At 47.0% G+C, this 24069-nt stretch overlaps 1 protein-coding gene across 3 annotated transcripts; it reads right to left on the bottom strand.

Moving 5' to 3' along the window:
* Positions 1 to 1123: 1123 nt before the first annotated feature.
* On the bottom strand, positions 1124 to 23619 carry S100A5 (S100 calcium binding protein A5). Of its 3 annotated transcripts, none has more exons than XM_054988862.1 (3): positions 23331 to 23619; positions 4779 to 4936; positions 1124 to 1326 (listed from the first exon to the last, which is right to left on the bottom strand). In XM_054988862.1, the coding sequence occupies exons 2-3, from the start codon at positions 4914 to 4916 to the stop codon at positions 1183 to 1185; spliced, it is 282 nt and encodes a 93-aa protein (XP_054844837.1). In that variant the 5' UTR covers positions 4917 to 4936; positions 23331 to 23619; the 3' UTR covers positions 1124 to 1182. The 3 variants fall into 3 exon arrangements, with proteins under 3 accessions (XP_054844837.1, XP_054844847.1, XP_054844855.1); XM_054988872.1 differs by lacking the exon at positions 23331 to 23619 and adding an exon at positions 14465 to 14539; XM_054988880.1 differs by lacking the exon at positions 23331 to 23619 and adding an exon at positions 5095 to 5126.
* Positions 23620 to 24069: the final 450 nt, after the last annotated feature.

Below are 24069 nucleotides of genomic sequence, written 5' to 3'. Positions count from 1 at the left end.
TAATACTGGGAGAACTCCAGGCACCACCTGGAGGATGGCAACCCCACCTGCAGTTCAGAGCGGACTCCATCAGTGGCCTGCTACTGATGTCATGGGCAAAATGGCAGTCCTTGCAGCAAATTCACACCTGGCATTGACATTTTCAGCCACTCACACTATTGCTGGGCATAGGGTTGCCAACTCCAAGTTGGGAAATTCCTGGAGATCTGGGGGGTGAAACCTGGAGAAACCTGGGGAAAGTGGGATTTGGGGAGGGAAAGGACCTTGGCATGGCATAATTCCATAGAGTCCACCCCCCAGAGTAGTCATTTTCTCCAGGTGAACTGATCTCTGTGGCCTGGAGACCAGTTGTAATTCCAGGAGATCTCCAGTCACTACCTGGAGGCTGGCAACCCTAGTTGGCCATGTGGAAAATACATTTTTCCCCAAGTTTCTGGATGGCCATTCAGCAGGGTTTTTCTTTATGCTTGCATCTCAATGTTGCTGCATTTCACAAAGGGAAGTGGCACGACTCAGTGGTAGAACCTCTGCTTCGCATGAAGGTCCCAGGTTCAATCCACAGCATCTCCAGCTAAAAGGAAGAGTAGCATGTAAAATGAAAAAGCCTCTAACTAGCACCCTGGAGAGTCTGACTTAGTATAAAACAGCTTCATGTGCACCCATCATGGCGATATATCCGTGCATCCATCTCATGTCTGTGCAGCCATCTTGGCACAACCTCTAGACTGGAACCTTCCTAACAGACTTCACCCCACTACATCTTATCTTAGAAATTATAAGGCTACTGTAAGATTTATTGCTCAGTAAATATACATTGGCTTCATCTCAGTCTCCCACATGGCAGGCAGGGACCGTCCAGTGGCGTGTGAGCATGAGACCTGAATTTCTGAGGGATGCCAACTAGAGGTAAGGAAGCAGCACAGAACTTCCTGTCTGCCTTATCTGCATTTCCTGTCTGCCGCCATCTACCCAGACTTGCCTCCTGATTATCTACCACAGGGTTCTCATTTAAATACGAATGTGTGGCAACCATGTTAGGAAACGTGTTAGATTTGGAGACCAATGCCTCCGAGCAAGCACCCGTAAAAATGAAATGGCTTTTAGATGTCGCTGGAGAGAAAACTCTTTATTTAAAGCTGCGTCTTGATGATGCAGGCCCTGAGCTGATGGCATGATCTTCCTCTATTTGGCATCTTGCTGGAAAAAATCATTGTAAGTCATGCAGAGGGCGGAGAGAAAGCCTGTGTACTCCTTGAAGTCGATCTCGTCGTCGTTGTTCTTGTCCAAAGTCCCCATGAGCTTGTCGATTCCACTGTCTTTCATCTTCTGCGAGGGAAGGAAGTACAAAAGAGAGAGCGTGATAAAGGGAATGTGTCATGCCAGGAACAAAATCGACACTGCAAAATTCAACCTGTTTAGAAGTTGGTTTAGTTGTCCTTGTGGCCGGATTTGAACCCATGCCATTTTTTTCCCTGCCATTTGTTTAATCCTGGTCCACCCAATTTTGATACTGAGGGCCAAGCTACACGTGACGAATGACACTTGAACGGCAAGTGGATTGAGTGGAGGACAAGTGAACAGGGAGAAATACACTTGCTGTTCAAGTGTCATTTGTCATGTGTAGCTTGGCCCTCAATTCAATTTCTTTTGAACTGGTAGCTGTAGATGTGGCATGCTGGAAAGGTCCCGGGAGGCCAAAATTCAAACCCCCACCCAGAAAAGTTCCCAGATCTGCACCAGGCAATCCTGGGAGCATTTGAGGACAAGACATAGGGAGGAAGAATGTTGCACAACACTCTAAGGATTCCCGCAGTTTGATAAAGACCACAAAGATTGGGGGAATTCCTAGAGCATCATGGATACAACACTGGATGTGGGTGTCATCCATCTTCCATTTCCTCCTGCTGCAAGAGTGGGCATAGTGGGGCAAAGCTGTTGAGGGCACTCTTGCAAGCAAGCCACTTAGCCTTGAAGCTCCCCGTGCTATCTTGGGCCAGTCACACTCCCTCAGCCTAACCCAGCTCACAGACTTGCTGTGGGGAGAAAATGGAGGAAAAGAAACTCGTGTTTGTTTCCCTGAACTTGGTGGAAGGCCATTTCCACACATCTTTAAAGGGATGGCCCACTCACTGAATGCTGCCAGTTTTCCCCCTTCACTCCACATGTCTCCGATTTCAAAACGGTAGCAGGCTGTTTGGCTTCCATTTTTTCAGCACCTTTTCTGAGAACACACTTTCTCGCAGTCCCTGAAAAAACAGAAGCCAAACAGCCTGCTACTGTTTTGAAATTGGAGATGTACGGAGTAAAGGAGGGAAGCCGGCAGCATTCAGTGAGTGCGCCAATCCTTTAAGAATATGTGGAAATGGCCAAAGAAGGGCTGGGTAAAAAGGTGATTGGCATTTCAGTCATTCTTCAAATTAAAAACCCCAGTACAGACAGATTTGCTTCTATCAGGCATGAATAAATTAAATACCAATTTACAGATCCTCATGTCGTATACAATTTATTATTTTATCTGACTGGTAAATCATGGCTGCTAAACCAGCAGGAGGTTTGAAAGACTGACAAAATCAGCATTGCTCAACATGTCGACATCATTTCCAGGACTCCACCCAGAAGTGAAGTAGACATGTTTCTCCATGATCGGGGACAGAGGGTGGTGCTAGGGGAGATGCTATCGTCCTGTAGGCCACTAGTATGTGGTGTGCCACAGGGAGCGATACTCTCCCCATTATTATTTAATATCTATATGCGCCCCCTCACCCAGTTGGTGCGGAGTTTCGGGCTTGGGTGTCACCAATATGCGGATGACACCCAGCTTTATCTGCTGTTGGACGGACAGCCTGGATCGGCCCTGGATGTCCCGGAGTGTGCTTTTGAAGCCGTGGCTGGATGGTTGAGGCAAAGTTGGCTGAAACTGAACCCTACGAAGACGGAGATCATGTACTTGAGTGGTGGAAGTGTGCATTCAGGACCCCAGCTTCCTATACTCGATGGGGCAGTGCTTACACTGGCGCCAAGAGTTAGGAGCCTGGGGGTGATTCTTGATTCCTCCCTGACTAAGGAGGATCAGATTGCTGTGGTTGCCAGGTCTTCTTTTTATTATCTTCGACAAGCCAGGCAACTTGCCCCCTATCTATCATCCCGTGACTTAACTACAGTGGTCCAAGCAATGGTCACCTCTAGGCTGGACTACGGTAACGTACTCTACGCTGGGCTTCCCCTGAACCTGATCCAGCGATTACAGCTGGTACAGAATGCGGCGGTGTGGATCATCACTGGAACACCGATATGGGGGCATATAACACCAGTATTGTGCCAGCTGCACTGGTTACCAGCGGAGTACCAAATCAGGTTCAAGGTTTTGGTACTAACCTATAAAGCCCTATGCAGACTGGGACCGGTGTATCTGCGGGACCGCCTCTCCCCATATGAACCCCAGAGGACCCTTCACTCAAGCGATAAACATCTATTAAAGATCCCTGGCCCTAGGGAGGCCAGCCTGGTGTCGGCCAGGGCCAGGGCTTTTTCGGTCCTGGCCCATCCTGGTGGAACACACTGTCTTATGAGACTAGGGCCCGGTGAGATTTGTTAGCGTTTCGCCAGGCCCGTAAGATGGAGCTGTTCCGCCAGGCATATGGTTGATGCTAGGTGGTGCCCCCCACCCTAGCTGGGGGAGATTAAAGTATATGCCCTCCCTTCCAGTGACACCTCCGATCTCCCACATATTTTCCTGGTAAAAACACTTTGGAGATGGCAAAAAGGTGGTCGTCCAGATTATGTGCTGCTATGTTTTTTTTTGTTTCTATATTTATATAGAGACTGTATTTTTAAACTACGGTATGTAAGAATTTTATGTTTTTAATGGTCTTAATTGCCTGAACTGTGAAATGTGTTTTTAAGCTTTGTTGTGACCTGCCCTGAGCCTGCTAGTGTGGGGAGGGTGGAGTATAAATTGAATAAATTAAATTACATCAAAATCATGAAATGGGCAGCAAATGCATTACAAATAATAGTCATCTCCTCATTTGCAGAAATGAAGGGAAAACACGAAACACCTTCTTTGTCTGGGGCCCCTTTCAGGTCAAGGACCAGCTGTGACTGTTCTGACTTTCTCCCAAAGAACTATAGGAATTATTATTGACAGAGGGGCATCAGTGTTCTTGGCATTTACAATGTTTACAGATCAGCTTTATAACACTAAGAAGAGGCATTCACCCATTATCTCTTCCCTGTCTCACATAATAGGGAATGCCTCTTGTAATATCATCTTAGGAAAGGCATTCTCCCTTTTCTCGCCATGCAGGACAGAATACTTCTTCTAATATCATTTAAAAAGAAGAGTTGTTTGTTCTAACTTATATGGGAGAGAATGCCTCTTCTGGTATCATTTTTAAAAGAGGTACTGCCCATTCTATTTCACCCCGGAAGAATCCCTCTATATGGACCACTGGTCTGATCCAGCAGGTCTCTTCTTATGATCTTAAGTACCCCTTCTAATGCCATTTAAAAAGAGGCATTCTTCGTTAACCTACAGATGGAAGGGAATGCCTCTTCTGAGATGGCGTCTGCTGAGGCATTCTCATGTATTAAATACATTCAAGGAAATGCAAATTCATGGCAATTTGGCAGTATTGATCAATCAAGGAATGCCGCCAGTCATTCAATATTTCCTAAAATGAGTGACCACTGAACAGAACTGTGTGCGTGATTATGATTCAAAGCCAACTGTGGTTCCACCTCCATCTGCCCTGGCAGCCAATCCCCTCCCCACTTGCCTCTCCCAAAGCAAGCTCCTTCTTCACCAGTTCCTTCAGCTCCATCTTGCTGAGGGTAAATTTGTCTCCTTCCTTCCCGGAATATTTGTGGAAGGTGTACACCAAGGTAGCCAGGGCTTTCTCAAGGGGCGTCTCCATTATGAACAGCTAGGCAGGATCTGGAAGCAACAAGAGGTGAGTGAACAGTATTATAGAGTTGATAACACAACAACAACAACAACGATAACATTCAATTTATATACCACCGTTCAGGACAATTTAACGCCCGCTCAGAGCTGTTTACAAAGTGTGTTGTTATTATCCCCAGAACAATTACCCTATGAGGTGGGTGGAGCTGAGAGAGCTCCGAGAGAGCTGTGATTGAGCCAAGGTCACCCAGCTGGCTTCAAGCAGAGGACTGAGGAATCAAACCCGGTTCTCCAGATTAGAGTCTCGTCACTCTTAACCGCTATACCAAACTGCCACAAGGGACAGACAGCTCTGGAGTCAAAGGCAGGTTTCTCCATCCCTGAAATCCCAGCAGATCAGACCTTGCCACCCAGATTGAGGGGAGGGGAGAATTTATATTGACACATTTTGATGGGCAGTCTCTGTGCTGCATACATTCAAGCTGCAATATTAAAGATCCCCTTCACTGGCAGTTTTCAGGAAGAGGCTGGATGAATGTTTGTCAGGGATGCTTTAGGCTCATCTTGCATTGGGCAGGGGGTTGGACTAGAAGGTCTGTATGGCCCAACTCTGTGATTCCGTGATCAGACTAAACAAGGGGTTGCCAACCTCCAGGTCGGGCCTGGAATTTTCCAGACCACAGAGATCAGTTCTGCTGGTGAGAAAGGCAGCTTCAGTGAGCAGTCTTTATGACATCATAAAGCTCCCTCCCCTCCCAGGCTCTGCTCACAAATCTCTGAAAATTTTCCAACAGAGAGTTGCCCACCCTAACAAGACAAGATGGAGGGAGATTCGTAACTGCGCTTCTCATATTTTTTTAAAAAAATTAAAGGCAACCAAATTGGATCAGGACCACGTTACCAGGTGGATTCGTCCTCCAGAACCATTTTTTAAATCCTCCTTCTAAAGAGAAAATACACTGGCACTATATGAATATCCCTCCCCTCCTCCAGAGGTGCGGCTCTGATCTACTTCGTTCCCACACCGCACAAGCAATCCAGTCACAGATGGGATCTACTTATGCCATAGCAATTAATAACAGTAATTTGGCTGCCACTTGCTACGATTTGTGCAAACTGTCGCCTGGATGTTTAAATGGTTCCCAAGGATAGGCAGTTTACCTGCAGGGGTGGAGTTTCTGGCAAACAGACAAGTTTTTGCAGTGTAAATTTAAACAGTGGATTTTAAAGCAAGAGGGATGGGTCTTTCTTGCTAGAGTTGGCTGAAGCTGGATGCAAGAGCGCTTTTAAAGAATCTGATGCTATCTTCCCACAGGAATATATGTGCTATCCCAACTGACCCCTGCAGACTCAGTTAAGAGCCTACGGGTTATACTGGATCCAACGTTATTACTAGAAAAACAAGTTAAGGCAGCGGCAAAAAATGCTTTCTACAATCTCACTCTAGCCTGGAAGATGGCTTCTTATCTCGACACATCCAACCTGGCCACTTGACTTGACTCCGTGCTATGGTAACATCAAGGCTTGACTATTGTAATGCTCTATACATAGGTCTCCCTTCTAAGTTAACTAGGAGGCTCCAATTAGTGCAAAATGCTGCAGCTCAACTGTTAGCAGGAGCGAGCAGGAGCATGAACATCACTCCCACCCTACAGTCACGCCATTGGCTACCTATCAGGTACCATGCTCAGTTCAAGGTATTGGTTATTACATAAAAAGCTCTTCACAGCCTTGGCCTAGTATACCTATGGGACTGCCTCCCTCTCTATGTCTGTCCATAACAGCTTCACTCATCCGAACAGGGTCTCCTGCAGGTGCCAAGCTGCACACGGACAAAATCAACAACATTCCGTACACGAGCTTTCTCTGTGGTGGCCCCTACCCTATGAAATGGCCTGCCTGAGGAGGTCAGGAGAACCCCCACTCTCCTGGCTTTCCGCAAACGATGAAAACTGATTTGATCAAAAAGGCTTTTTACTCAAATGGGAGGGCTATATTATAGGGATAGGGTCTCAGATGCTTCGATAATGAGTTAGGGACTATAGACTTCATCACTGTATTGCCTTACATATTATCTGTTGCTTTAAATATGTACTCCTATATACCACCTGCGCTCCATGTTGACTAATGTCATTCCTAGAATTAATTACATTCTGTTTCAGTATTTTTTTCCTACTCTATATTGGATTCTTGCTAATACTAGGTCGTTTAAACTTGTATCTATTTACCCTATGGAAATGTCCTTGATACTGTATTGAAAGTACTCGATACTGATTGTACTAATCTCATACTGTGTAATCCACCTTGAGTGAGAAAGGCGGACTAGAAATGACATACATACATACATACATACATACATACATACATACATACATACATACATACATACATACATACATACATACATACGAGAAAAAATACTTCTTTTCCAGGAAGCCCCTGAGATAAGTGCGTAGATTGCATCCCCTACTGGAAAGTTATTTATTTATTGACTTGCAGCACAATATTAAGAACTCTTTCCTGGAAGTAAGCCCTATTGTCAGGAAGATTCCAAGTAGACCCATTTAGGACCGCACTGTTACTTCATTTATAGTCCACCTTTCTCACCGAGACTCTTAAGTGGGTTACACATTTTAAAAAGATGCAATCAGAGCAGTATAATACATACAACCACCTAGGCCACAAAACTGGATCGCAAAATTAGAGAAACAATGCAACAGTATACAACATACTGTTACTAAAATGAGCAACGAGAGGGAAGCTAGCTCCCGAAAATTTCACAGGCATTCGTTGTGGCCGAATTCTCTTTCAGAGAAGCCGTTTCCGAACAATTCCATTCACTTTCTCGCCTCGGATTTGTTGATTTCCAGACTGTTCGCTCCTCGGGGCAGAGACCTACTTTCTCATACTCTGTAAAGTGCCATGCATAGTGATAGTACGACAACTGTTGTTGTCGTTAGCCATTGGTTTCCGGTACTCCCTCAACCAAACCTCTGCATCATTGCCCATGGAACTTTTCACTGCTTGAACAAGCTGTTGCAGTTGTTGTTGTTGATATTGCAGCTGCACAAAAAGCAGACCTCCTCAAGGGCCACTTTCCCCATCAAATCATTGCCTGGCCACAATGCCAAGCAACCTTCACCTATGGATTTCATCCTGTCGTTCTGCTTTAAAGGCACAGAGGACATGTGTCTAAGAAAGCGGATACCTTGCCACATGGGGCACAGTGGTGGGAGAGAGCTCAGAAGAAGATGGCACTAAAGAAGCCTGGGAAATAAATTCCATAAGGAGGAGGGGGAAATTGCACAATTAAAAAGGGAGGAAGCGCATGGATAAAGGATGGGTGCAAATTCCTTTGAGAAAGCTTGCAGCCTCCGGGGGAACGCACACGGCGGCAGCAAATTCTTGGTATCGGGCTTAGAGTTTTCTGCATCTCTGTAATGCTAACGTTCAGCTGAAGGGCACACCCACAATGAAAGCTACAGTCAAAACATGGAAGTAAAAGCTGTGGAAATCCCCTGAGATTCTCCCCTCTATGTTTGGCACTTGGTATGTGCAGGGATGGATTGCATGTGTGAACGGACCATCATAGTATCCATGGTGTCCCCCCCCCATAGGAACCTGTCCATCAATTAAGAGCTTCGTCCTGCCTCCATGCAATCATCCAGTCATCCACAGTGTGCAACCTTGTGGAGGAAATGGCCATGCCTATGCCCCCCTCCAGTTTGGTGCCAGTTTGGTGTAGTGGTTAAAAGTGCAGGACTGTAATCTGGAGAGCCAGGTTTGATTTCCCACTCCTCCACTTGAAGCCAGCTGGGTGACCTTGGGCTAGTCACAGCTCTCTGGAGCTCTCTCAGAGCCAAACTACAAGAGACGCCTGACACAGGTTGGACACTTGTCAGCTTCCCTCAAGTTTTGATGGGAAATGTAGGTGTCCTGGTCTTGCAGCTTGGCTCTCGATTTAATTGAAGTTTACAGAGCGGCAGTCTATGGGAGGGAGAACATGCGGTCGGGAGGGGAGTGCAGGCATCAGGCTCTCACCGTGCGCCCCCCTTCCCCTCCGCTGTGTGTGTGTAAACTTCATTTAAATGGAGAGCCAAGCTGTAAGTCCAGGATGCCTACATTTCCCATCAAAACTTGAGGGAAGCTGACAAGTGTCCAACCTGTGTCAGGCGTCACTTGTAGCTTGGCTCTCAGCCCCACCCACCTCACAGGGTGTTTTGTTGTGGGGATAATAGTGGCATACTTTGTAAACCGCTCTGAGTGGGCATTAAGTTGTCCTGAAGGGCAGTATATAAATCGAATGTTGTTGTTGTGATGATGATTATGATGATGATGATGATGATGATGTGATCAGCAACATTCAGAAATCAAGATTCGAGCCCAGTAGCACCTTAAGCCCAAATAGATTTTCAGGGTGGGAGCTTTTGATTGACTCTCAAAAGCTCATACTCTGGAAATCTAGTTGGTTTTTAAGGTGCTACTGGACCCGAATCTTGCTCTTCTACTACAGACCAACACCCACCTGAAACTATTCAGAAATCAGCCTCACTGATCACAGGTGGGGGAGAGATCAAGCTGCCACTTCCTCCACATGATTACACCTTGCAGATGATCAGGCGACCTGGAGGAGGCAGGAACACAGCCAGCAGCCTTGTGCCCATTCTCCCTCCCCAGATGTTCAGCGAATTCTTGAGACTGTTGTCTGTACCGGGTGCCTGTTAGAAGGCCAATGAGGCTACCAGCGGCTTTTCTGAGGTTCCCTCCCCACCAGTGACAGAATTCCTCTCCAAGGCAATTCGCTGGCAGCATCATTCATATCTTCTAGATAGCAGGCTAAATCTATCTTTTTCACCTAATTGATTAAGAGTGATGATGGAGAGCCCTCAAGTCACCGCTGACTTATGGTGACCCCTGGTTGGGGTTTTCATAGCAAGAGATGAACAGAGGTGGTTTGCCATTGCCTGTCTCTGCAACCCTGGTCTCCATTGGAGGTCTCCCATCCAGTTACTAACCAAGGCTGACCCTGCTTAGCTTCTGAGATCTGACGAGATCAGGCTCACCTGGGCTATCCAGGTCAGGGTTGATTAAGAGTAATTAATATCTATTCTCTTTCATGTGTTAATCTGTTATTCAGTTATATGTATCATTTCTCTTATTCTGTTATTCATATCATTTCTCTTCTGTTAATTGTTAGTCTGTGAGTCTGGTGTTCATATTTCATTTTAATGCACATCTATTTCTTACTGTGGTTTTTAATTGTCAGTGTATGCCTTTTGGAGGCTGTTATGGGACATATAAAGACATGTTGTATTTACTGAAAACATTCACAAGCTTGCCTTTCTCCCAGGCCACCGGGACCCAAGGCAGGTAGCAGATTAAGTTTGCAGATAGAACTTCAATGTCCCCTCTGATTCAATGCTTTGCAATTGAATTAGTTCATACATGTATCTTAGGGTTGTCACCCACACATGTTCTTTTAATTCTTTAATGCGAAACACGCAGCCTCCCAATGATCCACATTGTCAAGGAGAGTCCCTGATTTCTGGCACCTGTCCCTCATAAATCAGTATCTCTATTTGCCAGTACAGGCCCTGCAACATTTCCTAGATGAAAGCAGAGATAAGTTTGTAACGCTCTACTTTTCATATCCAGAATTGCTAGACAAGCTCTCTCCACCCACCAGAGAACATTATTGAAGGCTCCTTTGGTTTATCCTGCAAGAGCTTCTCCGTTGATTTAAAAGCCAAGAGGGGCATCAGTGCTGTTTAGGTTAGAGATACGTTTGAAAAACAAAATGAATATGAAGCTGCAGTCTATGTATTGTGCTTTAGTGACCATGCGCATGCGTGGACAAGAACACGCTGTACAGAAAAGGTTCTGGCATGAGCTGCATTCATCTGGGCAAAACCTCTTTCCCACAGAGAAGTTATGAAATTGATGACCTGGGCCAGGAGTTATTCAAGGGTGGGTTATGGGTTAGATTCAGCACAAGAGCCCTGATCTTTCCCTCACTACAACAGCTCTTTCCAGCCCCAGGGTACCTTGCTCCCAAGATCACAGGATTCACGTGGTGTTCCTTCCGGTTCCATCAGAGGAACTCTGCTTGTGGAAGAGGCATAAGGACTCGATTCTCCCCCTCAACTGCAGCCTCCTGACTCATGTGGCTATTACTCTATACCAGTCCCATGACCTGAGAATTAAACTTTTCCGGGGTTCCCTGACTTGGATAGCCCAGGTGAGCCTGATCTCATCAGATCTCAGAAGCTAAGCAGGGTTGGCCTTGGTTAGTAATTGGGTGGGAAACCTCCTAGGAAGACCAGAACTGCAGAGGCAGAAAATGGCAAGCCACCTTTGTTAGTTTCTTGCCAGAAAACCCCCACCAGGGGTCACCATAAGTCAGCAATGACTTGTGAGCACTCTCCACCATCACCAGGGTTTAAAATGGCTGCTGGTGGGAAGGGAAAAGCTAGAAGGATTGGTGACCATCAGCCAGGGCCAGATCTACGGGGGGGACAGGGGGGTTGCCTGCCCCCAGCGCTGCTGAACAGAGGGCGCTGAGCAGTGGCTGGTCAGGAAACGCACACTGCCGGCCCTCCAGTGGCAGCATAGGTGGCGGCGTGGGAGGGCTGGGAAGCCGCCCCCCCACAGCGTGCGCCTGCAGTGCTGATGGTGTGGCCGGCTTGCTGTGTGCTCCTGGCCCTCCAGTGACCACACAGGCAACATGCTCCTGGGAGGCACCCTACATGATGATGTCACTTCCATGATGTCATCATGCACTCCTGGGAGCGTGCGTGCACAAAGCACTTGTGCATGGGGCAGGGGCGCCGCTGGACTTGGGATGCCCCGGGTGCTGGCAACCCTAGATCCAGCTCTGCCATTAGCACCTTTCATTGATGGACCACAGGATCCAACCCTAACATTGTTGGTACTCAATGCCTTTCCCCCCTATTGTTCCTAAATTATGCAAGACTGCTATATTTAGTACTGCTTCTTGTTCAGCCTCCTATGAGGTGAGGATAGATTTTTGATAGAGAATCCAGGCTATTCCTGGCAGCCAGTAGGAGCTTTGGGGGTGGGGACATGGGGGCACCAAGATTACATGTGCTGTGAAGTCACTTCCAGAGAAACCAGAAGTTACATCACTTCGGTCTAGAAATCTTTGGGGGTGGGGACATGGGGGCACCAAGATTACATGTGCTGTGAAGTCACTTCCAGAGAAACCAGAAGTTACATCACTTCGGTCTAGAAATCTTTGGGGGTGGGGACATGGGGGCACCAAGATTACATGTGCTGTGAAGTCACTTCCAGAGAAACCAGAAGTTACATCACTTCGGTCTAGAAATCTTTGGGGGTGGGGACATGGGGGCACCAAGATTACATGTGCTGTGAAGTCACTTCCAGAGAAACCAGAAGTTACATCACTTCGGTCTAGAAATCTTTGGGGGTGGGGACATGGGGGCACCAAGATTACATGTGCTGTGAAGTCACTTCCAGAGAAACCAGAAGTTACATCACTTCGGTCTAGAAATCGGTGACATGACATCACTTCCAGGTTTTCTCCGAAAATGATAGCCACCTTCTTTTGTTTGCTTGTGTGTTTTCTCCTTCTGCTGCTCAGCTGGCAACCTAATTGTTGGTTATGTGTAAGTTTGGCTTTGATGCTGTCATTATTTATGTGTATGGGCATGTGTAATTGTTTAGAAGTTTTACAGCGTAAACTGTCTTGACTCTGTAATTCTTTCTGGGAGAGGTCTAGAAACCTTGCCATAAAAAAACAAATGCATTCGTTCCAAGAAGTCTGGGGAAGTGGGGAAGCACTCTGAATTTTAACTCTGAGAGAGCCCATAAGATAAGCTGAATGCAGAAGAATAACATTTTATCCAGGTAATTCCAAAAAGGTAAAAATAGAAATAAAATAAATGAATAAATAAAATAAAATAAAAAATCCATCACTGATGCCTACAAGAATACAGATCCAGAGGAGTTAGCCATGTTAGTCTGTAGTAGTAAAATAGAAAAGAGTCCTGTAGCACCTTTAAGACTAACCAACTTTACTGTAGCATAAACCTTCGAGAACTGCATCTGACAAAGAGAGCTGTGGTTCTCAAAAGCTTATGCTACAGTAAAGTTGGTTAGTCTTAAAGGTGCTACTGGACTCTTCTATTTTACAAGAAAACAGAGACTATCCCTGCCTTTCTTGGGTGATGGGGGGATACTTTGAAAAATATTCTGTACTGGAATGAGCTTACTTCCCCTCCATCCCCCTCAGAACAGCTTCTTGAATAGCAAACTTGCTTGAGAGGGAGGAATTGGGGTAGCCTCGGTCCAAATTTCTGATTCTATAATACGTTTGAAAGTTGAGCATACACCCTTCTTTCTCCCTGTAGACAAGCATTCTCTGCTGCTGGCTCCGTTAATTAACCTTTGCAACAAATTAGCAAACTCACTTGCAATTCTTTAAGGATGCGAATGTTTCCTTTGCTAATAAGCCAAGATGGAGGAGCAGAGGAAGGCTAGTCTCGAGGGATGCTGACAGGGCAGGAAATTCGGCATCTGCCCACGTTTTCTCCAAGGGAGTTCTCCAGGCACTCCCAGATTTTGCTCTCGCTTCTGTGAGGCCTCTCTTTAGCTTGCCATCTGAGAATCTCAACCTCATAGGTTGGATCCTGCCAGCTTTTTAACACATTTTTGTCCCGTTTCCTTCTTTGCTACAGCCCACCTACCCTTCCCAATCCTACATGGTCCCTTGATTCCCAGCATTGGCTTTTGGGGTAATCAAAGACCTTTTGCCCAGGTAGTTTCTGCCACTTTTGGCCCCATTATCGGTTGATTTTCTGCCTGGTACATCAGGAAATTTAATGGTGTGGGGTCAGATCTACCCGATGAAAGAAGTGTAGGCCTTTTTTGCACGGGCAACTTTTGCCACTTTTTGCCCCCATACCTCTTCGAGTTTTCTTCTGAATTCTGGACGCTTAACTCCACCTTCAGATTTCAATGAGGCATTTCAAGGCTTCTCTTCCAAATTTTCTGCCTGAGCAAGACCTCTTGAAATGCTGCATTGAAATCTGAAGGGGGAGTTAAGCGTCCGGAATTCAAAAGAAAACCCCAAGAGGAAGTGACCAAAAAATGCCTGTGCAAAAAAGGCCAAAGAGGACCCCATACACTTCTTCCACTGGGTAGATCCGACTCCATACCATTAAATTTCCTGATGCACCAGGCAGAAAATCAACCAATAATATTTTCCTCCTCCTAGTAGAGAACACAATATTGCCTCTCAGGAAGTCTTTACAGACCCAGGGAGCCCTGCCCCAGAAAAGGGTGCTTGCCTTTGAAATGCCCCCAGCTCTCTTCTGTGCACCTTCCCCTATCCAGAAGTAGGCAACAAGTAAATCTGCTACTGTCTTTCTATTTTACCAATGCAGGACAGGCAAATCTATAGTGCTGGGATGAACAACATGGCTGCGAGGCGGGCTGCCTTCCAGAATGCAGCCTTCCCATACCCCAGAGGCCTAATCCAGAGAGCTCCAATCGCCATCGGTACTCTATACTCCCAACCTTCTACAACGGAGGCTCAGATGTCTCTTGGGAGAACTCCTCCTCCTATGATAGAATCAGGTGGGCAGCTGTGTTGGCTTGCAGTAGAAGAGCGGCATTCTCACCAACAGTATCACCTTAGAGACCAAAGTTTCCAACCATAGCTTCCCTGGACGCAGCAGTTGCTATGTCAACCACAACTCCTCTGCCCAAGCTAGGAGGTGCCAGCTTCTCCAAGGAGAAACCAATGCCTTTCAGCAGACTCAAGACAAAGAGTTGCCACTAGACATGGGCACGATCCAAAAAATAATCCCGATTTAGCTGATCGTGATTCCGCAGCGGCACCGAACCCAGGTACCCAAACCTCACGGATCAAGTCCCATTTCCGATACAGAATCAGGAATCGGGAATGCCGACGCGGGAGGGTGCCCCGCGGTTTCCAGCGCTAAAGGAATGGTGGGTGAGGAGGATGGTAGCCGCCGGGCCCGGCAGGCCCGTGGAGGCGGCGGTGAGCTGCCTCCCCTCAGGGGGCGGGGGGGTCTGTCCCCACGGGAGTGTGCCGGTACTGTCACGGGGGGGGGGACTAGAGGAGATAGATCCCTATTCCCTAATTCCCTATCCGCTGAAGCCCAAAGCTAAAGCTCCCTCTCTCTCTCTCTTGCGCTTTCTCTCTTCAAAAGCGGCAAGCGAGAGCTCGCCTCTGTCCCACTCCACCCGCGAGCGGAAAGTGAAACTTTGTTGCGCAGCACATGGCTATTTATAAAGCCTGGGTCTGCTACGCAGGAGAGCTGTGTTTGGCCATAAGAGCTGCCTCTCAGGCTTTGCAGGGATGAGATTCGAGTGCCCATGGCTACAGAAGAACACCCCCTTCCCCTGCCCTCCCCTCTCTTCTCCCAAATAGACGAGATGGGCGCGCGCTTTTCTGGCTGCTCCGTGGTTGGAAGGAAGCTCTGCTGATCAAGGAAAGCTGGGCTTCCATTCGCGTTTCCAGGGCAACGGAAGGAGGGCAAACAGCTCCGGCATTCCCCAGGCTCCATTTCCACGGGGCTCCATTCCCTCGGGAACAGATGGCTCGCGCCAGACTGTCTGCAGACTGCAATCCCGAACATAAACCGATCGATCCAATCAAGACCCGATAGAGTGCCCCACCCGAGCGCTGAACCGGGAGCTGTGGACGGAACCAATCAGCCCGGTCCCGATGGCGCAAATGCCAAAATTGGAGCAATTTTCAGTCCATAATTCCGATCATGCCCATGTCTAGTTGCCACCCTCCAAGTGAGGCCTGGTGATCTCCCAGAATTACCACTGATCTCCCGACCACAGAGATCAGTTCCCCTGGACCAAATGGGGTTATCTCCACACTGTTACAAAACAATATTCCTAGGGGTTGCCTCTTGCTTTCCCAGCTTCCCACAGCCTAATACAGTTTGGTGTAGTGGTTAAGAGCAGCAGGACTCTAATCTGGAGAGCCAGGTTTAACTCCCCACTCCTCCACTTGAAGCCAGCTGGGTGGACTTGGGTCAGTCACAGTTTCTCTCAGCTCTCTCACCCCACCTACCTCACAGGGTGATTGTTGTTGTGGGAATAATAATAACATACTCTGTAAGCCACTCTGAATGGTTGTTAAGTTGTCCTGAAGGGCAGTATATAAATCAAATGGTGGTGGTGGTGGTGGTGGTTTTACGAACCCCTGTTCCTCTGCATTTAACATAGGTTTAGGATTGCCAACTCCAGGTTGGGAAATTCCTGGAGATTTGGGGATGGAGCCTGGGGAGAGCAAGGTTTGGGGAGGGGAGGGACCTCAGCATGTTATAAAGCCATAGAGACCACCCTTCAAAGCAGCCGTTTTCTCCTGGGGAACTGATCTGTGTAGTGCGGAGTTCAACTACAATTCCAAAAGATGTTTTTTGCTGATTTCTGTAGATCAAGCAATCTGGAGAGGCATATTAAGTTAGGGGACTTCGGGTCAGTTAGCAACACTTGTCCTTAAATGGTTCCCCCAGTCACAGTGGTGGGTCACACAGGAAGCGCACTCCTCGCTTAGGAACATAATGCTCAGGCGTGCAGCTCAAAAGGTTAATGCCTGCCCATGTGGCATCTATGGGATTGTGTGCAATGAGTCACTGCTCATCGCTGTCGCCGGGGCATTGCCTCGACACATCAGAGGAACGAGGAACATTCTAAGCTCAGAAATCGATCTACATTTTTAAAGGCCGCTACTGTTTGCATTGGCAAAGGCTCAGCTTGGCATTAAGCTCTTGGGACAGTAGATAAAGGACCATAAACCAAGGCGTGGCTGGGCGAGCCTTTAATAAACCCAGCCCTTGATTCTTCCTAAGATATTGATTGGAAGTGGCATATTAAGGGTCAAGGTTGCCAAGACTAGGCTTCCTGGGAGCTCACGTATCTTTCATAGTTGCATCAGCCTGAGGGCTGATTTGGATCTGGGCAGGAGGTTTAGGCAAGGGGGCCAGTGGGGAAGAAGGCCTGGGGAATGGACCCGGAGGACAAGAAAACTCCTGGGCCAGAGCACACCGGGTACGCTCCTAACAGGCATGATGACATCACTTCCGGAAGTGACATCATTGCACCTGCTGGGAGTGTGTGAAAAAGAGATCGCCCGTGGTAAGTGCCAGCCCCCCCTCCAACCAGGACCTGACAACCCTATGTGGAACTCATGGCCACAAGGTATAGCCATGGCTACTAGTTTTACTGGCTGAAAGGGGGATTAGATAAATCCATCGAGGATTATCCAAATTGGATAAAACCTCCAGGTTCGGAGGCAGGATACTTCTGAACATCAGTTGCTGAGGAGCAACAAGAATTAAACAGCTCAGCCTCTGTGCCTTGCTTATAGCATTTCTTAGGCCTCTGTTTGGCCACTGTGTGAAACAGAGTAACAGACTAAATAGATTATGGGCCTGATCCAGCACAGCTGCTCTTATGTTCGCAGGGGAGTCAACTCTTTCCTCACTGACCCAACTTGGCAATAAAAATCACCCCTATCCCAGATGGCCACGACCGAATTGCAGTTTCAATTGCCGAAGATGGTACAGTAGGGAAAGAGTTACATTCTTCTTACCAGGCACCCAGAACCCAATCCAAATTTCCCCTCTTGATTGCTTTCTGAGGACCAAACACAGATCTCCAATCCATAGTTGGGTCATTAAAGGCACAGGATAATGTAAGAGCATCCCTGATGGATCAAACCGAGAGACATCTCGTACAGCTTCATCTTTCCAGCAGGGGCCAACCAGATTCTTCTGGTCTCCTTTGATGTTTGTCCACAGTATCGAGATTTATATTATGTCTGTACACTGAAGTTTTAATAACTATCAAAAGACACACATATACTTTATGAATTTTGTCTACCTTTTTTTAAAAAGCCATATAAACTAGCAGCTTGTGGCAGTGAATTCCAGATGCTAATGTGAGCAAATTTAACTCCCGACATTTTATTCGAGTGAGGATCCAGCACATCTAAAGAGTGGTTTCTGTGGTAAGGCCCAGACTTAGATAAACGTACAAAAATGGTCAAGAAGTAGGGTTGCTGGTCCCCCCTGGGGGGGGGGGGGTAAGGGGTCCCCTGCTCCAGCCTCCTCCCCAAGCCACCAATCACCTGGCTGGTGGAGGAAAAGGCGGGGGAAGAGCATCCCAGGGTGCTCTCCCAGCACAGCACAATGACATCACTCCCACGAGTGGGGAATAGGGCCCAATTGGCTCAACGTGAAGCCCAGGAGCATTCCCGGGGCCTGCGCAATGACTTCCAGGTCATCACACCATGCTGAGAGCATGCAAGAGAGAGAAGACACTGGAAGTAAGTACCAGGTCCCCCCTCCCGCTGGGAGGGCAAGGGGATTTGGCAACCCTACCAAGAAAAACATCCCGGAGGAGGAGACGTGCATTTCCCTAATCGTTAGCATTGCGGCCAGTTTTTTAACGTTTTACTGGCATTGCTCTAATACTTTTCACAGAAGCCTAAGGTTGCCAGCTGGCCTGATTTAAAAGGTTGTGTTCCTTTAACAGAGGCAAGATAGGATGTTCTTTATCGCCATGCCATGAAAAGCTTCGGCTGCCCATGTCCACACAGCCGGAAATTTCAAGAGAGAGAACATTTTTCTTCTGGCCGCTTGACAACCGTACCACAGCCTGATCGACAACAAATATCACTTGCAATGTTTCCTCCATTGTTGTTATCACCTTTCCATTAATACCCACAACAATGACATTTCTAGGACTTAATCCAATGCTTTCTGTTTCCGTGATGTATTTTTGCTAGTGGTTTCCACCTGCGTATCACATTTTCACATCATCCATTTGTTTTCCCGTCACTCTTTTATTTTCACAACAACCCTTTGAGGTTGGTGCAGGTGAAAGGAAATGGCTGAGGTCACCCAGCAAGCTTCATGACTGAGTTGGGATTTGAACCCAGGCCTCCTTGGTTCAAGCACTACACCAGTTTGCTGACTATTTATGCTTCTTCGCTTTTCGCTGTTGGTTCCGTACCAAGTATGCATGTTGTATGGCTTTTATGGTGCAATTCATAAGGGCTTGGACTCCATAAATGCTTCCCACCTCCGCCTCTCGCCTGCAGCCCTCTGTAATTCCCAAAAGCTGGGAACCAGATAGAGTTTCCCAGTTTCAGAAATCCATTGAGATTTGGGGACAGAGATTGGGAAGAAGAGTGAGCTAAGCAAGGGTGAGATGTCGTAGAGTCCACACTCTGATGCTGCCATGTCCTTCAGAGGACATGATCAGTGTAGTCGGGAGATCAATTAGAATTCTGGGAGATCTCCAGGCCACACCTGGAGGTTGGCAACCCTAGCTCCAGATGAGCCCATGGCAGACTGCCCTGCAGTACAAGGGGTTCCAGTAAGGAAGGGGAATTGGGTATAATTGCCTCCACGTGTGCCTTATGCTATTTCTTGAAGGTACCTATACTGCTTGGTGGTGGAGAGTGCCCTCAAGTCATAGCTGACTTATGGAGGACCGCGGCAGGGTTTTCAAGGCAGAGATCAGGGGTGGTTTGCCATTGCCTGCCTCTGCAACCCCGGTCTTCGTTGGAGATCTCCCATCCAATTACTAACCAAGGCCGGCCCTGCTTAGCTTCTGAGATCTGACGAGATCAGGCTCACCTGGGCTATCCAGGTCAGGGCACCTATACTGCTTATTCATACACAAATTTCATTGGAAAAGGCATACCTTTTATAGGAAAAAAATCAAACATGGAAACAAAAGTGCACAAAAAGAAAGAATCACAGCTTGCGTTTACAAAGGGGAGGAAATGAAGTAGGATCGCCAGCTCCGGGTTGGGAAATTTTGGGACATTTCAGGGCAGAGCCTAGAGAGGGCAGAGTTTGGGGAGGGGTCCTTAGCAAAGATGTGATGGCATAGAGTCCACCCTCCAAAGCTTCCATTTCCTCTAGGGGAATTGATCTATGCATTGTGTTGATGTTGCAATTCCGAGAGCGCTCCAGGCCCCAACTGGAGGTTGGCAATCCTAGGGCTAAAAATGCTGAATTGGGGATATAAGCATCAGGGGTAAGAAATTCAAAATCCTCCCTACATGGTTTGCTCTTTAAAAAACTGGAGGAGTGCTGGTACTAAAGCCTTGCCAAGCCCGGCCTCTAGACTTAACACAAAAGCAACCCAAATTAAGTGATTCTTTCCAAAAGGTCAGAAATAAGATCCTTGCTTCAGAATGAATGCTGGGCCATTGCTCAGAACTGGACGTTCCAAGCAGGAATCAAAGGGAGCCTTGGGAATTGTTGGGCCACACACTCGCTCTGAGTCACAAAGTGGCTGTTATCGTCTGGGAAAGATGCAGAGGAGTTAGCCATGTTAGTCTGTGGTAGCAAAATCAAAAAGAGCCCAGTAGCACCTTTAAGACTAACCAATTTTCTTGTAGCATAAGCTTTCGAGAATCAAGTTCTCTTCGACAGATGCATGGTACAGAAACTGGTCAAATATAGAAGAGGAGGAGGGAGTAGGGGAGGAGAGAGAAGATGCAGTTAGGGGGGGAGAGGGAGGGTGCAACCAAAACATTCCTTTGCTAGTAAATGTAAACATCTCCTTTTGGTGTGGGGGTCAGTTGGCTTGTATGAGGCTTCAAAGGAGTTTGTCGTGTTAGTTTGTAGCAGCAAAACAGCTAGACCATCCAATTCCCATGCAGTATAAGCCTTCGATAACCACAGCTCTCCCCGTCAGATGCATCTGACAAAGAGAACTGTGGTCCCCGAAAGCCCATGCCAGGTGGTCTTGCTCTTTCTGCAATGAGCAAAGAGTGGCCTGCAAGGTGCTTCCCTACTGGCATTTGAATCCAGGTCTGTCCACTCCCGCCCCAGCATTCTAAGCACCACACCAGCTGGAAACAATATCTCAGAGAAGGAAATAAAGATGTGGACATAAGAGTGGAAATACACATTGTGAAGTACCTGGGGAAGCTCAACTGCAGGATTTTGTGTGTGGTCCTCAATTCTCGTGCATGCTGTTCTTGCTCGGCACACATGCATGCCGCTTTCACATGAGCTCCCTTTGTGTGATTGCCTCTGCAAGTGATTCCGGAGGGCAAAGTGCCAATTCAGCTCTGTTTTTGCTGCGAGAACAAGTACTGTAGGCTCCTTTGACTTGCCGATTTGTATTTCTTTAAGGTGTGAGAAAGTGTTAAGATCTGCGTTTCAATGAATGGAGGTGGGAGGTGGTGAAAACTACTTTTAGTAGTTGAGGAGCAAATCGAAGTGTGACTGTGTAAGTGAATGCGTGGAAAATTAAATTGTAAGGGGGACACATGAAATTCACTTGAGAGTTCCTAGGTACTTAGTAACATATATTTCCACCCAGAGGCAATTATCTGGGCTTGTTGGCCAGAACCTCTATGTGTGATGGAAGATTTATCTGAGGAGATCATGGAAAACTCTCCAACCCACAGAGATCAGCTCCCCTGGAGAAAATGGCTGCTCTGGAGAGTGGACTTTATAGCATAATACCCTGCTGAAGCCCCTTCCCAAATCCCATCCACTCCAGACTCCACCCCCAAATCTCCAGGACTTTCGCAGCCTGGAGCTGGCAACCCTACTTATCACTCCTGAAGCACACCCTTCAGCTGAGGAAATAATAACATTCAATTTATATACTGCCTTTCAGGACAACTTAACTCCCACTCAGAGTGGTTTACAAACTGTGTTATTATTATCCTCACCACATTCACCCTGTGGGGCTGAGAGAACTCTGAGAAGCTGGGAATGACCGAAGGCCACCCAGCTGGCTTCAAGCAAAGGAGTGGGGAACCAAACCCGGCTCTCCAGATTAGAGTCCTGCTGCTCTTAACCACTACACCAAACTGGCTCTTATGCACAAACCTGTGTAGGGAGAGATGGAAGTTGCCTCTCGCAGTGACGAAACGATGTGCTGTCCATGCTCAGAGGCACTCCCATCCATATTAGATTCTGAGGGAGCCACAGGGGGCCCCAATTCATATCAGAGTGCAGCTCAGAGGGCTGTTGTTTATCTGCCTAGCATTTCTACCCCACCTTCCCTCCAAGAAACTCAGGGCAGCACCCATCATTTCTCCCCCTTTGCCTTCACGACACCCCTGTGAGGTGGGCTGGACTAATCCTGATTGGCCATACAAAGGTGATCCAGGCAGTTTCATGTCTGAAAGGGGATCTTTCTTCCCATGTCATTTTCCCAACCTCACACACGCCTCTGAGCCAATATTTGCCTCACTGGAGGAAACTTCCAAGCAAACAATAAGAAAAACTAGGAGATCCCTTTCCACCCTCTAGTTCGGCCCAAGGACTCCCAGAATGGACTAGTTCTCCCTTGCTGGATGAAACTAAGGGCCACTGAGTGGTCATCTAGATGTCCTAGACTAGAATCTGAGAGTCCTGGGTTCAAATCCCCACTTGGCCACAAAAGCTCACTGAATAAGTTTTGGCCACTCTCTCTCAGCCTAACCTGCCTCATGAGCGTTCTTGTTGTTGTGAAGATAAAATAGAAGAGTTGAGAGCACTATTCTAAGCTGTTTGGGGTCCCCATTTAGGAGAAATGCAGGGTATAAAGATATAAATACATTTTCCCTCTCCCGGTATTTGTTACTCAGAAGTAGACTGCTCCTGAAAGTGGAAGATCCATTTCTCTATCGTGGATGATAGCCATTAAGAGATCTGCTTTCCATGGCACCCAAAGCATCTTATTTATTTTATTTATTTATTTTATTTGACTTATATCCCGCCCTCCCCATGAATGGGCTCAGGGCGGCTCACATCATCATTAAAACATAGTAAATTAATAGTCAACTTTAAAAACTGATTTAAAAACTTATATTAAAATACTCCTGTGCCATTATACATAGGCTACTTTCGATACTAATAAATGACCTGCATAAGTCATAGCTGTGGGTAAAACGCATAGCCGAGGGCAGTCATAGAAGAGGTAGCGATCTTAGATAGGATAAGAGGGGACACCCACTGGTCTTCAACCAAGGGCCTGACGGAGCATTATTGCTCCATAGGTCATGTCTGTCCCTATCCAGACGTGATTGAACGAATCCCGAATGTATGAGAAAAGAGAAATAGCACTGCAAAATTATAACAGAGATTCATCTAACCGAGCAACATTTTTCCAAGATGAAGCCACAAGCGAGGCACGATGACCCTAGCCCTCTGGTTTTGCTTGCCTCCTTTAGCATCAGATAGATTGCCTCGGTACATGGAGGCTCCGTTGAACTGTCACAGCTAAAAGCATCATAAAAAAATACCTAAGCAACATGAAATGAACACAGTCTGTAAAACTACCCTTTCCGGCCACTCAAAACTGATACAGTCAGGCAGCAAAAGCAATTTGCTGGGGGGTGGGGGGTGGATTATATAAGATCAAAGCAACTTACCGGATGCAAAAATGTGGACTATGACCTTGAAAGGCAAAGCAGAATGTGGTGCATGCTCTCTCTCGGATATTCTTCGGTGCATATCCCCAGGGACGGATGCATGCAGTAAGGGCTGAAGGAAATTGTTTGGTCTTACGTTGTTGCCAGGATCTATCTCAAGAGACCACTCTGCTCCTGCCCTCCTCCCCTTTCCTTCGGGTTGTTTTCAGCCTTGACACAATCTGGATTAAGATTCTCCTTCTCTTGTATCTGGATCTTGGATTTGATTGACTGATCTTTCCTTGCTGGTTTCCTGCATAGGACTAACATAAATTCAACAAGTAAAGCTTTATCCATTACAGGCTCTTAAGACATTACCTGACGGTCTCGTTAAAGATGGGAGAGCTTTGCAAGAAGGAACACACATTAAAATAGCCAGAAAATACAATATCTGGAATGTGAACCCAAATATTTTCTCATGCCAAGGATTTCACAAAGACCGACCTTGAGCTCTAGGCATATTTTTGGAGAAAGAATAATTTCTCCTTCTCCACTTTCTACACCCGATTATAAATCTCTTCTCATTTTCATCCCTTTGTTTGTTTTTCCTTCTGCCTAAAGTATCATTCACACCAGGGCTATGAAAACAAAATATATCCCATTATTTAGTTCGTTTGTTTCTAAAATGTCTGCTCCACATTTGGCATACGCCAGCAGGAAGCTTACAAAAGATTGTAAACACTCCAATAAAAGGGAGATT

This window comes from Eublepharis macularius, chromosome 1, assembly GCF_028583425.1.
Source record: "Eublepharis macularius isolate TG4126 chromosome 1, MPM_Emac_v1.0, whole genome shotgun sequence".
Taxonomy (NCBI): domain Eukaryota; kingdom Metazoa; phylum Chordata; class Lepidosauria; order Squamata; family Eublepharidae; genus Eublepharis; species Eublepharis macularius.
The sequence above is the reverse complement of the archived record's forward strand: the minus strand, read 5'-3'. Positions and strand labels throughout refer to the sequence as shown.